Genomic DNA, 15,901 nt, shown 5'->3' with positions numbered 1-15,901 from the left:
TGAAAATTTGATCGAGATCGATCGAGTGGTTCGAGTTAAGTTATATATATATATATATATATATATATATATATATATATATATATATATATATATATATATATATATATATATATATATATATATATATATATATCCCCTTCCCCTCCCCTAAGTTCTACCGTCAAAGTGAAAAAATAAAAATCACCCCAGGCTCGAACCTCATCTATATTGTTAAAGACGATGCATGCAAGAAGTCTAGTGTTAGTTTATTATAAGCTATTGGCAAAATAATGGCTGGACAAGAAAGAAAATCTCCTGAGAAATGAAACTGAACAATGTTTTAGCATTCAAGCTTAATTTGCTACTAGTGTGATAAATTATATTCAATGTAAGATAAATATTATAGACAAATGTCACTACTTTCCAGTCGACAACACAGAAAATGTTTTGTATTGTTCACCACATTAAACATGACAACTAATATTTGATATCAAGAGATAACTTACACATACAAGATAGTACCAATACTATTAATCTATGTCTGTATTATACCTAGGTACAATACTATTAATCTATGTCAGTATTATATTAATCAAGGTGTTGCTTAACATAAGGAAAATGTCTGAACCATTATGTCTGAAGTTATTTTTAAACATAGTTAAAACCTACCTCGAAATGTTGTCATGTGTTTTTTATTGAAATGCGTATGCTAAGAGAACATATGGGGTTAAAATGTTCATAAATGTGATGTGGGTCCATAAGTAGAGTTTCTGACGTTAGTGAAATGAAACTTAGTATATAAAATCGTTATTAAAATTTAGTGAGCACGTTTCCATATTTCAGTATTAAGTGGGAAAGAGTAGCAATTTCTATAATTTTTGTTCAACATTTAAGAATGATGACATCGAGGATGTACATATTGTCATCACAGGAAAACGAATGAACCGCTTGAAAGATGTTTTTCAATGTTTCTCGATGTTTTTTTTTTTTTTTTCATACTGTACTTACCATTTGACTCCAGCCAGGTTTTTACCGTGTTACATTTATTAACATTTATATCGTAAGAAGAAATATTTAAAATGTAAGCCGAAAATAGAGTATGTCTCGAGTTCCTTATGTTAGAGAGGTAAAGCTAGGTATATAAATACTTTATTTTAAAATATGTGAACACATTCTGTCATCTTCAAAAAAAAAAAAAAAAAAGTGAAAAGGGAGCAAATTCCAAATATTTGGTCCATATATAAACAAGATACCGTAATTGTCTGCCTGATCATCACGGAAAAGCGAACGAACCGCTTGAAATAAATTTTTGAACACATTTGTACTTACAAGAAAATGGTTAGCTGGCGCTCCTGAGAATTTGACGAACCTTGGACACAATTTAGAGGATGGCCAACTATGTCTAAATACAAAATTTCAGGTGGAAGTGAACACGAGGAAAGAAGTAATAACGAATTAAAGTTTAGGTTGGAAGTCATTCAGAAACAGAAACAAACAGTTCAATGACCTTCATGACATGCGAGCATCATTTCACAGAATTCAACACGCCTATCGCAATCATCTGGATACAACTTTTGGTCATAATAAGGCTTCCATGGTCTGTGATCTAACTCTTTGTGGACAATTGCACGCACAGAATAACGTGTAATGACACTCTTTCTTGCAACCTGCCTTGTTGATTTTGAACATCGAACATCTTCCTCACTGTACCCACCTTTTCCTCGATATCGAAGTTCAGGACCTACCTGATCTTTTATTAATCTCTACAACAAGTTATAACTAACTTTGTCACACCGTACATTGCAACCATGAAAGTCAAAGCTATAACTATGTTAAAAAAAAAAAAAAAAAAAGCTTAACTAACTGCACACACGTAACCATTTCTTTAAAATATTACAGTGTTCCAAAACTTTGCAGTACACCCCTGTGCTGTTATGCAACCATAATCACTCTAAAGAATATTTGGTTGCCTATAAGCATATTTACCGTAATTAACCCAGCATTGGTTGGGATATTTCATAATTTAGCTCCAAAGGTAACCTTAGATCTTGAAGAAATTTGAATGGGACTGCCGTGAAGATATACTCTTTCAAACAAATAATAATAGTAATTAATCAAAATCGGCACACCTATGTCGAAGTTATGCGTGAAGATGTCCAGAACATATATATAAAATGGTGGAATTAATAACCTTCTTTTTTCTTTTTAAGTCAATTAAAAATTAGACGTTCGTATTAGAGTAAGTGTAGTCCATGAGCTGTTTATAGTGTTCCATAAACACCCTGCTGGATATTAAAATTGTAACTCTTATCATGAAGCATTGGTTGAACCCATTACAAAATGTGTGGAGAATGAGATGGTGGTAACAATAATTAGCAGTGCTGCTCCGCAACACATCATTTGCATCGGCTACAGTTCTGAAAACATCAATCAAAAACAGGCAGAGCTGCAATTCACTACTTGTCGAAGTTGACGTGAATGAAAGTGTGGATGGTCGAATAATGCCTCACCTCAATCCTAGCACATTCTGCCGTTGACCACACAAAAATTGTAGCTAAACCTGACTGTGACATTGGTGCCCGTGTTAAACAGAGTGCAGCCACACTGATGTGAATATGGAGTCGATGGTTTCAGAAAGGCTATATAAAACGACGTGCAGGATTCCAATAGCCGAATTGTATTATGGACGAAAGAGTAGAGACTTCTTATGCGTACGATTATGGCAAACTTGAGAACCATATCCCGAACACTGGCGCAGAATTCAAGGTTGTTACGAACACAGTAACTTCAAACAGCTCATCTTTAAATAACAGTTATAGTACGCTTCAAAGTGTTTCTTTAGAAATATAATTCCGAAAATCTAAGGTAGTATATTTTCGTGGTTGGTTAGATTGGTATTTAGGGCCCCTTTCAACACCGAGGCTATGTGAGACGTGGATTTACATCTTAACGTGAAATCTGAACCACATATAAACTCCTGCTGTTATCGAATCTGATCTCCCAAGCCAAAGGCACGTACACTAACCATATGGCCATAAGAGGGAGCTTAGTACATTTTCATTTGGTGCATATGACATATTACAATGAACTAATATATAAACAAGTGCTGTACAATTAGATAAAATATGCATGTATGTCCACGCTGATTATCTGGATGTGGGCTTCGTAGTAAACACAATATTATTGAAAATCAATATAGCCTACACTATACGAAAGTTTCGATGCCGTAGGATTTTGTTAACACAAATTTTACTGTATGAATTCCAGTAAAAGAGACTTTTCATTTACATGAAAATAATAGAAGCTAAACATAAAATAAGCATAGTACAATGTTGTGTACCAACGTGTAGGGATGCGCACGAGTCGAGACATGTCTCGAATCTCGACTCGACTCGACTCGAATTCGAGTCGAGATTCGAGTCGAGACACACTTTGTAAAATTCGAGACGAGTCGAGACAAACGTATTTCTCGACTCGAATTTTCGAGTCGAGACTCGAGTCGAGTCGAGACAGCTGCTAAAAATCTCGACTCGACTCGAATGTCTCGAAAATTTTTCTATAATTTTTAATATTATTTTGAAGAAAGTGCTCGCTCAGAAACACTCGGCACGAGTATTTCGGAAACTGCAGGACTTATCAGGTGTTCGAGGAGTGCTGTGGTGATTGTCTTCAGCAAGTGGCGAAACCAAGGGGAAAAGACGTCCAAATGTCGAGGGGTTGGGTGCCCCCACCTCATTACAGATGTCGAACGTTCTAGTCTGGGCAGATTGATAAAACAGAACAGGCGGCGAACTGCGTCGGAACTAAGATCAAAGTTTAATGCTGGGCAAAGTACAAGTGTATCTGAACTAGTTTTGTCAAATTTCCGGAAATTTTGAACCTGTTTTTTTTAAAAAAACGTTTTTTTCGATTTTCTAGAAAAATTGAAAAAATAAATGTTTGTATTAGGTTAATTTTACTAGTAATGATATCTTTTTTTTTTCAAACACGGGAAAAATTTAAGTTCAAAATTTTCAATATTGCGAATATTAAAAAATGGCACTCGAAAATAAAATTATTCCAATTATTATCTATATATTAAAATACTAGATTTACGCGTATATGTTTCTCCTCACAGAAAAGTTTATATGTTTGTCTCCAATCCTTTCAACAATGAGGCCTCGAACCCACAAGTGCTAGAAACGTGCCGTTTTCATTTGTCGATTCCAAATTTTATGTAAATTGTCCAGTTCTAATTGAATATTTTTGTAAAAAAAAAAAAAAAAGTGGCCATTAGTTCTTTATTGCATTTATAGGGGTACACAAGAAGTACTGTGGGGGCGCGGTGGCTCAGTGGTAGGACGTTCACCTCCGGTGCATGGGGTCCCTGGTTTGATCCCAGATCGCGCCATGTGGACTTTGTGGTGGACAAACACCATGCTCGTGGGTTTTCTCGGGGTTCTCCCGTTTCCTCCCACTTTCTTCATTCCACCATTTTATTCATTTCTCATCATCACCGTCTCCTTTAGCCTAACCGGCATAAGAGTGGGACGTAGAAACTTAAGATATCATTTCACTAGAAGTACTGAAATTTTTGAAAAAGTAAAGCATCATACCCTACGAGTTATTCCAACATCACATAGTTGTATATAGGGGTTGTATATCTGTCAGGCGTTTATTTCATGGCCAAATGATAATGAAAACGAAGGATAACCATTTGTCCAGTCTAAGATTAATCTTCATTGTTTGGAGAGTTTTTTTTTTCAATAAACACCGTTTATCACTGACATAATTAATTGTGTGTGTACTTTATTTACTTATTAAATAATGCATGCAAATGCATGCATACATGATATGGGCATTCAGTAAATGGATACTTGAAAATTTGAACTCAATTATCTATACAAGCCGGCTACGAGTCTTTTGTTAGCCGGCTACGGGTGCAGTGCAAACTACTCTTTGGATTGAGCTTCTTACCGGATGTGTAGCCTACCTAAGGACCACACAGATGTTATCGAAACTATTGTGCTTTGTGTTTTTTTGTATGCTTTGGCAGAAAGTTCTGTAGATATCGAAGCCCGCCAGTGAAGCCATATCTAGCATCTTGGTGCTAGATCTAGCATAATTCACTCCCATCTAGCATCTAGCATCTTGACTTTAGCATCTTGGCAAAATCTCATTCTTTCCTCTGGAGAACAGAAAAAGAACGAAAATTTAGATGGCTCACTGAGCGTTGGGAATTACCCTTAGTTGAAGCGATGGTTGGAGTAATAAAATCAGTTAGTATTTCCGCTGTTGTATTGTTGAATTCACAGAAATGTTCAAAAATAAGCAAAACGTGACTCTGTACAAGATGTTTACTTACTCATAGTTTTATTATTGTCAACTGAACCCTGAGTGTCTGGGATGTTTCTGTCCCTTCTCACTTTACAACTTGAGAGGGGAGGGGGGTATGACCGCTAAAAGAAATGCTTCAGTGCTGCGTCGGAAGCGGCATGTTTTGTATAAATTTCTTCCCCTGATTCTCTTTACAATACAGAGAACCGACTCTTTAAATGAAGAAAGAACCCTGAACCCTACCGAAAATGCAAAAATGAATGATGCGTACAAATAACAAATCTATGGATGAATCAAATAATGCAGATACATGAGAAGATGATGACGTGTGTCTTGTAATTGTTATATTAATATCCACTGGATTAAGTGAAAGTATAAAATGGATTTGATGACTGCCAAATTGACGTCACCTTGGTAAGTCATTATTTTTTAATATTTAGTAATATTAAATTACATTATAGTTTAGCGTCGTTTTCAGGAGCAAAGCTCTACAGTTTAAATATTACGTACAGTTTAAAGTCGGATTTGAAACACATGAGCTCCTACCATGATTCAAACCTCGTTCGAGAAAGGCGCATACGCTAACCACATAGCAACGGGGAGCTCAACATTTAGTGATATGTATATTAAGTTGTAAAATTATATTCGTTTAATTTTCACTAATATAATCTTCACAATTTAAAGCATTCGCTAGGCACGTTATCTTGTTTAAAAACAAAAAGCCTATCTCTTATGTTTCCGTCTCGGGGTTGGACTGCGGGATGATAGAAATCCGAAAGAGATGTTTTTATTATATTTTGTGCAGTAGATCTGCTCCTTCATAATCTCCGTGTTTGATAAGAATGAACCTCCCTGGCTCACGAAAATGTACACGTAATATAACAAATCATGCACATTAAATGCCAGACTAATATAGCAAACATTGAAGATGCCCCCCTACAAAATTTTCTTCGGCCGCCCATGTCTGGAGGTACACAATTTCGCAACTTAGTGGATACGATGTGGATGTATTCAAAGTACTGATTTACCCATAAAATTTAAATTTTATAACAATATTCTCAGTGAATACTATTATGGAGAACTATTTTTTTTTTAATTCGATCGCTGTTTTTTTTTTTTTTTTTTTTTTTGTTCACCAGGTCTCGGTAATCGTCTGCCACGAAAAATGAAGTTTCTACAAGTGTTACCCCAGCATTTTTTTTTTAGAAAGGGGTCCTCCAGGAGCGTTATTGATGGTGTAATTCCTACGTTTGTTATATAATATATAGATATAGATAGATATAAATATAGAGATACTGCGTATATATATAAAGATAAGTAGGAGCGGTTCTTTAAAATTAGTTCGGAAAGATAATATGAAAATCTGGCATAATTTGCAAGAATCTGTCTAGTCTAATATATATAAAATAAATAGTTTGTTTGTGTTTGTCTGTCTGTATGCGGCCTGGGGACCAGACGAGTGGACCGAGAGTTACCAAATTTTAGTCAGGGGTACCCTGGCCCAGGCCCCAGATCAAGACGAATCTTCTTTTTTTTTTTTTAATTCGTACCAGGAGGTCTCAGGGGGCGCTTACAGAAACATGTAAAAGTGATAGAAAATGGCCGATATTACTGTCGAATTCATAGTTTTCGCGGTCGCTGAAATCAATGGTGAAACTGATCACATTAACTTACAAATCACCCTATTCGGGCCGGGGGTCACCGTGGGGATCGGATACCGAGACAAGTAAAAGTAATCCAAAATGACCGATATTAGTGTCAAATCCATAGTTTTCGCAGTCGCTGAAATCAATGGTGACAATTCCATTAGCGATGATATGCAAATTCAGCTATAATTTATGCGGACCGGGAAAAATCTTTAAGTTTCTACGTCCCACGGTTATGCCGGTTAGGCTAAAGGAGACGGTGATGATGAGAGATGAGTGAAAGGATGGAATGAAGAAAGTGGGAGGAAACGGGACAACCCCGACAAGACCCACGCACACGGTGTTTGTACACCACAAAGTTCTCTTGGCAGGGGCTGGGATCGAACCCGGAACCCCAAGCACCAGAGGTGAACGCTCTACCACTGAGCCACCGCGGCCCCCAATGAGGTTGGAAGCTGGTCAGTCATGGCGGGAGGTGGCACATGCCATAGGAGTGGCACAAAGTGTGATTTGCCGATTGTGGAATCGATTTCAAACAACTGGAAGTGTTCGAAGAAGACAAGGACAGGGCCGTCCACTAGCAACTAAAGCCAGAGACGATCGTTATCTGTTGTTAACAGCCCGTCGAAACCAGAATACAACTCTGCTACCGCGAGCCTTCCGAACAACAACAGGACGCATAATATCTACTCAAACGGTCCGCAATCGCCTTCGAGAAGGTGGTATCTACGCACATAGGCCTATGGTGTGTGTCCCATTAACTGCACGACACCGTGTTGATCGAAGAGCGTAGGCGGAGGAACATCGTGGGTGGGGACGCAATGAATGGGGCAATGTTTTGTTCTCTGACGAGTCTCGATTCAGTGTAGAGCCTAATAATCGACGTGTTTTCATCTGGAGAGAGTGTGGAACACGACACAACCCATGTTTGTGCGAGAAAGATCCCAGTATCATAGTGGTGGACTGATGGTGTAGGCAGGAATCAGCATTGGTGAGCGTACTGAGCTCCACATCATCCGAAATGGCTCTTTGACGGCTCTCAGATATAGGGATGAGATCATGAAAACTCTTGTTCTTCCTTATGCTGGTGCCATTGGTGATTCGTTCCTTTTTATGAATGACAATACTCGTCCTCACAGAGGTCGGTTAGTGGATGAGATGCTGAGGGTATCGCTCGGATGAAGCGGCTAGCATGCTCTCCGGATCTCGTTCCAGTTGAGCATGTCTGGGATATGCTTGGCAGACGAATTGCCGCTAGGCCAGTAAATCCAACAACCATTCCAGAGCTGGAAGTCGCTCTTCTGGATGAGTGGCACAACATGCCCCAAGAACTCATCGATAATCTGATTGAATCCATGCCACGCAGGTGCGAGGCCCTGTTGGCTATTCGAAGTGATCATATGACATATTAAGGAACAATCAGTGTTGTTGCTTTGCCTGTTTATGGGCAGTTCGAGAGGTGCACACATAACCGTCTTGTGTCATGAGCCATGTGAACAAGGTTTTCCGTGCCCCAACACCAGTATGTGCCCATTTTTCTAGTGTATCTTAAAGCATTCCTTCTTGTATGATATATATGAGTCAAACACAAGCTTATTCATACACTATCTTAAGGTCTTGTGTGATATTTCAGCTGAACCCCTAATTTTTTTTAGCATTATATACAGTATATATATATATATATATATATAGTGGCGGATTCAGGATATGATCAAGGGAGGGGCTAAACCATAGTTTGCAGTTTTATAAAATGTAAAGCAGGATTGAAGACCATTTTATGCAGTGTATACTTGAATGTCAAGGGGGGGGGCTATAGCCCCCTTGGATCCGCCTCTGTATATATATATATATATATATATATATATATATATATATATATATATATATATATATATATACATGATCGAAAATGGCCTCGAATCCATACTCGCTGAGATGAGCAGAAGATGCCGTTTAAATCCACAAATTCAGCCCTATTAGTACTCTAAGGAGGATGATGACATGTAAAGATAATTGAAAATTATCGATATTAATGTCAAATTCATAGTTTTGGGGCTCCACAAGTTCATTAGTGACAGTTTTGGTGCCCTTTGTGTCCAAAATGAAACGTATTCTCCCCGTGCGAAGAATGGATATTCTGCTAGTCTGTAATAATAACTAACGGAAGTTTCACTTAATATATTTCTCGCTGCTCAAATTTACTCACTTGTGCGGTATATGTGTGTAAAGTAGAATTAAAACCTATTGCTTTAAGTATTTTTCCGTTAGCGAAATACATTGTATATACAGTAGGACGTCGATAATCCTAACGTCAAAAATCCGAATGCGGTCCCTAGAAGCTTTTTACATTTTGTCTTAACGCTAGCGATAAACAAACAATAGCGTGTCCATCGACGTTATGTGAAGTCAATGTTTTTACAAAAGTTCATTTATATGTAATTGTTTGTCATTTATTTTTATTTTTATTTTTTCTTAGGCCTATAAGTTTTAAGTGTGACTTACAAGAACAGTGTTATTTAGAGTACAAGCAAGTTCTTCAGAAACATTAAATGTAAGTAGCCTTACGTACGGTATTGTAATTACTGTATGTACTGAATAACCACTGTATCGATAGAAGAACATACCGTACAGTATGTAAGCCTAAATGGCATTTTCTTGGTCATTTTCAAAAATCAGAACAATTTGAAAATCCGAATACCTGTGGTCCCAATTAGTTCGGATTTTCGACTTCCCACTGTATATGTTGCAGACATGTTACAGCAAGTAAGATTACTAGCTTCAGGCTAACAAATAGTTTTTAAACTACATTTTCCTGTTTTTGCCAATATTTCCGAACAAACGATTTTTTCTAATGGTTTCAAAATTTCCGGAATTTTACATAGAACAATCAAAATATCTCTATGAAATATATGTTTGATTTAACATATTAACTAAAATGATTCTGTGATTAAATGATGATTCTGATAATACCCAAATTTTCCGTTTTTTCCCCAGCGCGGAAAAATAGTAAAAACACTGTTTTTTAACCCAAAATTTCCGTTTTTTTCACAGGCCTTCACAATACTAGTCTGAACACACACTCCTAACGATGGCGAATGTTAACACCTCGACATCGGCAACTATAACTAAAATGAACACGTGACCATCGCCACTAGACCTCGGCACAATGGCAGAGCGTTGCATTGTCTGATGAATCCCGATATCTTCTTCATCATGACGATGTGAGGGTGCGAATACGTAGTGTTCATAGGGAACAGCTCCTTGACATCTGTACTGCGGGACGGAGACAAACTGGCTGCGGCTTAATTATTATCTGGGGAACATTCAGGTGAGCATCCATGCGTCTAGTGGAGCTTGAGCAAGGCACCATGACGGCCGAGGTATCGCACGCTGCTTGCAGACTACGTACACCCCTTCATGACGCCCATGTTTCCCATCAGTAGTGGCATTTTTCGACAAGATAATGCACCATGTCGCAAGGCCAGGAGTGTGATGGAGTGGTTCGAGGAACACAGGAGCGAGTTCCAAGTGATGTGCTGGCCCCCACACTTTCCGGATCTGAACCCAATCGATCACATCTGGGATGTGATTGAACGTGACGTGAGGGTGCATCACCCCCTCCCCGGAATTTACGGGAATTATATTACCTGTGTGTGCATATGTGGTGCCAACTCTCACCAGTGACCCACCGAGGAACATTGCGACCATGCCAAGACGCGCTGCCGTTGTTATTCATGCCAAAAGGTGGATATACTAACAATTAGGTAGGTAGTTATAACGGTCTGGCTGATGTGTGTGTATATTTTAACTCGTATATTTTGTCTCGACTCGAATTTCGAGACGTCTCGACTCGAATTCGAGTCGAGTCGAGACAGAGACTGTCGAGTCGAGACACGAGTCGAGACAGCAACATATTTTCGAGTCGAGACACGAGTCGAGACAACATTTTCTCGAGTCGAGTCGAGACAGGCTCAAATCTCGACTCGACTCGACTCGAATGCATCCCTACCAACGTGCTCTGACTAAGTGCATGAGCTCTAGAGTCTCTGATTTACAATACACAGAACAGATGAAACGTTGATATGAGTCAGAGACTATCTCTTGGGTATTTCCTCCCATTGAATAGCAAACAGCTCCAGCTTTCAAATTTTACCATCCGAGAGAGAGAGAGAGAGAGAGAAGGAGGGAGGCAAGTTAATATAACACTGGACAAGGGATACTGCCAATGAGAGATATGTTTGCTTTTATTGTGTAGGCAAAGTGAAACAGGGTGTGTTAATAGCCTATTTTCAACGTCCAAATTAATATTAATCCCTTCCAACTGTCACCATGAGTTCGCATCTTGTAGGAAAGCATGTACCATTATATTTTGAAGTATTTTACATGCTAAAGGGAGTGGTGAACTGGTAATTCAACATATTTTCTTGAAAGTTCTCATAGATGTGCGCGTTCTTCTCACTTCATGATTCACTGCTGCGATATTTTGCACATATTATGACGTTAGAATTTAATATGGTCAAGTAAGTTTCAAGCGTACGCGCCACTTTGCTTCACAGTATTTTGTAATTCTACATCTATTCGTCACAAATAGGATAAGAAATGCAAAAACAAACAAACAAAAGAATAAACTAAGAGAAGTTGTTTTAATGTTAGTGAAAATGTTGCTAGTTAATGGTAAAACAACATGCACTTACAGTAAGGAGGCAAATCATGTAAAAGAATGAGTCAACTTTCTTAAAATTTCCAGTGTGGCGGAACTAAAATTGTACTATTTTCTTATACTGTGATTTGGAACTTTGAAGCTAATGTTATGTAAACAATATTCACTATAATATACTTTTTCAAATATAATTTCTATGTAAACCTTATCATAAACTTTTTGTTTTGTTTGTAAGTTCCTTTAAACTCAATAATTATTCTCGTCCTTTTAAGTCTTTTAATAATCACGTTAAAATCTAGACCTAATCTTTTGCTGAGACAGAACGGAAATCTTGGAGAAACCTTTCAGGATGGCCGAATTTCGTGACTTCCTAAATGTCAAGAATAAACTTTACCTTTCTTCCACTGGTGCAAATCACGGGGGGATGAGGGGGACATGTCCCTTCCAATCTTGGAACTGGAGGAACTGTGCCCCCAAAAATTCCGATTTGAAATATGTTTCTCGGGGAGAAATGTGATGATTTGTGTCCGATTACCACAAAGGAAAGTGAGATGAAATTGATTTCCCCCCAGAATAAGCCTCAAATCTGCCCGTCCCCCAATGTTGAAGACAACTCTGTTTCCCTGATCCTCCATAGCATTGCTTCTCAACTTCATAAATATTTTGAACGTCACGTGAAAAAAGTATTATGGGAACGGTCTTACTGTCTCCCCAATGTTAAAGACAAATTTGCGCCACTGCTTTCTTCTATACTCACTCTCGTGGGAAGGATTATTTTTCTGTAATTTTAGTAATATAAAACTAGGTTAGAGTGTTGAAGTTTAGTGTCGCTTTTCAGCACATAGGATATTTGAGAAATAGATTTACAGTTTAAGGTGAAATTCCGAACAAATATAATGCGTTCGATGTTTTCTCACCGGGAGACTATGTTCAAAACTGTCTGCATACTTTTTAATCATTTTAATTTAATTTTAATTTTAATTTATTTGTTTATTATTACTTATTTGCTTCAGATCCTTACTTTCAAATTTGACTTGTGTTATCGCTTTAAACAGAAGTTTCAAGAGGGTTCATATCTTCTTTTTTCTAAGTAATATAAGCTTGTATTATTGTAAGTTAATTACAGGAGTGTGATTGTCGATGGGTAGACAGACAGACAAGGAATAACACGGTAGAAGGTCAAAGGCAAAGTTTACGGTCCACCCGCAAAGATCTACTCACCTCGAATGACCCCGAATTCATCTCTGGATTCTGAGTGAGTCCGATCCACGTGACCTGGGAATCGTCCAGCCTCGTAGCTGAAGCTGTACGGCAGAGGAGGAGGGGATTCCGTCTCTATGGCGACCGTCCCGGGGAAATCGTTGCCAGCCGTCGCGGCGCCCATCAGCGTTGCCATGGAGACCGTCTGCAAAGAGGAAGAACATCACATTATATAAAGAGAGAAGGAGAAGCACGCACAACCCATTCTGCGTAAAGTTGTAATGAGAGAGCAGTTTTACAAAAGTTTCTCTGGCGTCCTATTCTACTTTTAAAAAAGGGGGGAAACAGAATTCTCCCCCTCCGCCCCTCGAACCGTTTGCTTTTGTTATGTGCGTAAAGAAGTTTCTTCATCCCAGGTATACATGTGGAATACGCAATAGCTGCCAGCGCTGAACCCACGTGGCATTGCGCACAACGCTTTTATTTATTTATTTATTTATTTATTTATTTATTTATTTTTGTCTGTTTTGGGATTGAACATACCTTTTAAAACTTAGTATACTATTGTATTTGTTTTTAGTGCTTTCTGAGACGGTTTTATTATTATTATTATTATTATTATTATTATTATTATTATTATTATTATTATTATTATTATTATTATTATTATTATTATTATTATTAACGGGTTACCTATTTTAAATATTCTAATTAGAATTAGACTACGTACAAAATTGACTCCGGAAGCATATGTGGAAGTCAATGTTACTCAACCTGATTTTTTTTCTTGGAAATTGCAATAAAAAGTAATTTCTTCTATTCATTATTATTTTATATATTTGCTTATTTATTTATTTTTATTAAATAAACTATGAACACTTTGAGGAGTTGAAGCTACCGTCAACGACTATTTCTAACTTAACGAATATATTGGACTCCGAAATACTTCGAATATATCCTGGTGTGAACCCTTTCTTTAGCTACTTAGTGATCATGAGTAGGGTTGCCAACTGGCCGGTTTTTCACCGGCCTCGCTGGAAATATTGATGTTATTTTGATTAAAGCCGGCGACCGGAACAAACTTGTTACCAACCCCTTTATGACCGTTCTTTTTTTTTTTTTCAAATTTGTATCTAGTTCGGAGCAATTTCGTCTAGTTTGAAGTATAGATTTAAGAAGTAAGTTTCATTCTGTAAATCAAAAACTGTCACCTTTCACTGACTATCAACGATTAATATATTTCGTTCATCTGTTTAGAAAATTTTAAATAGATGACAGGAACTGTATCAGGGAAAATTTGAAATTTATTAGTGAATGTACTAAGGATGTGCACAACACAGATGATAATGCATTTTTGTTCACGATAGCACATTTCCTTCCCATGGATGGGACCGAACAGAGATACTTCACACTTAGGTCTATATCATAGGGAATCTTGAAAGGGTGCCGTTTTTTTTATTATTATTATTATTTTTCAGTTGACAACCCTAATCATGAGGCATGAGCGATTTTTCAATTTTTGATTAGAAGACGACACTAATTAGAACAAGTATATTTTCAGAGAATTAGTTTGAAAATATAAATTCCATCAGGTGCAATATATTACTGGAAAGACTTTCGATAATATAATGGAATGAGTTCTATAAGGATCGTTGGTTTTAGCCTCTGTGTCCTGAACAAACTAGTTATTGTAGAGCTCCGTATACTGTGTTTCGTGGAAGAAAACTTACAATTGAGGCGCTAGTATCAAAATACGCCACATCCAATTCGCTTACTTTCGAGTAATCTCGCAAAACGTGCAATGAAGTTCCATATACACGCGTATTAAACAAAATTATTTTTACATGGCATTCCTTTAGATCAAACATATAGCAAGCGATATATAACTCAATTACGGTAAAAAATGTATTTGGTGGGTTTTGATACCAAATACATAAGCGCCTCAATTATCCTATGTGTTTATCTTTATCTTAAACACTTGTATTTAGTGACAGCAACTCTCGAAAATTATAATTCACATTGCTCAGGAAGAAATATCTTTTCTAAACTGCTACAGGGTGAACAATGTAATGGATGACTTAGGGGATATAACTATTAAACACCCCGAACGATTTTATGTGTGTCACAATGTCACTTAGTGGCGAATTGTCTCTGGTGCATGCTTTCTATGTGGTTCGTCCCTGCTTTAAGCTCCGATGGGATACTTGCTTCGGATAAAAATCCGAGGTTAGAATCCTGCTTTAAGCAGTAAACTCGGCTCTCTTTGGTGCTTAAAATCTCGCTAAATTTAATCAATCAGTGAAATTGAGTTTGTGACCTCTTTTTCTCTCTCTCTCTCTCTCTCTCTCTCTCTCTCTCTCTCTCTCCCTATCTATCTATCTATCTATCTCGTTCTCTGTTTGGACTGATTTTTTTAAATCCATAAATTGAGAACTGAATTTTGATTTAATTTGTAATTTAGCCGTTAGCCCCGATGCTATGCGAGACAAGAATTTACAACTTAATGTGGGTTTCAAACCACAACTTCCAGCGGGAATTGAACTCTAATATCCCGCGTCGAAGGCACGGACTACTGACCATGCAACTACAATTCAGCTGGAGGAAGATTTGAAGTAAATACGGAAGTAAATGGCGTATTGCAAAAATTGCGTATTACATGAAAAATGTGTTGCAAAAAAAGAAAAATCATACTCCAAAGATAGTTCATTGTTGTGTGTTGTGGATTTTAGAGATAGCGGAACGTGATTAAGGGATGAGCACGTTGAGGCTGTCTCGTCAGGAAAATATGTCATGAAAGTCGTGTACCGCGCTTGAGAAACGTTTTTTCTTGTAATTGGAAGAGTTCTGTTTGGCCTTGAATGTAGCCACAAAAATTTTGACTCATCTCGTCTCGTGGTGCATCCATCGGGGATATTTACATAGCTTTAAGTTCATCATATAAATATTTTCTTCTATAAAAAGGTTAAATGGCATTTAGATCCTTATTGACGTCAAGACCACAAATATGTATTTCATGCGAATTTAGGCCTAATATAAATTTACTTAAACCAAATTGTAGTGGATAATTCAGGGGTATAAAAGCAAAACCTGCTAAATT

At 37.4% G+C, this 15,901-nt stretch overlaps 1 protein-coding gene across 1 annotated transcript in view; it reads right to left on the bottom strand.

Annotated features, from left to right (window-relative positions):
- The window catches only part of Cpr57A (Cuticular protein 57A), a 73,568-nt gene that overhangs the window by 17,037 nt on the left and 40,630 nt on the right, over positions 1-15,901 (bottom strand). The window contains exon 2 of the mRNA XM_081733906.1: positions 12,826-13,009. Within this exon, the coding sequence (XP_081590032.1) occupies positions 12,826-13,009 (184 nt within the window). The remainder of the gene's footprint in view (positions 1-12,825; positions 13,010-15,901) is intronic.

Source organism: Thermobia domestica, chromosome 12 (assembly GCF_964235325.1).
Source record: "Thermobia domestica chromosome 12, izTheDome1.hap1.1, whole genome shotgun sequence".
NCBI classification, from domain to species: Eukaryota; Metazoa; Arthropoda; class Insecta; order Zygentoma; family Lepismatidae; genus Thermobia; species Thermobia domestica.
The sequence above is the reverse complement of the archived record's forward strand: the minus strand, read 5'-3'. Positions and strand labels throughout refer to the sequence as shown.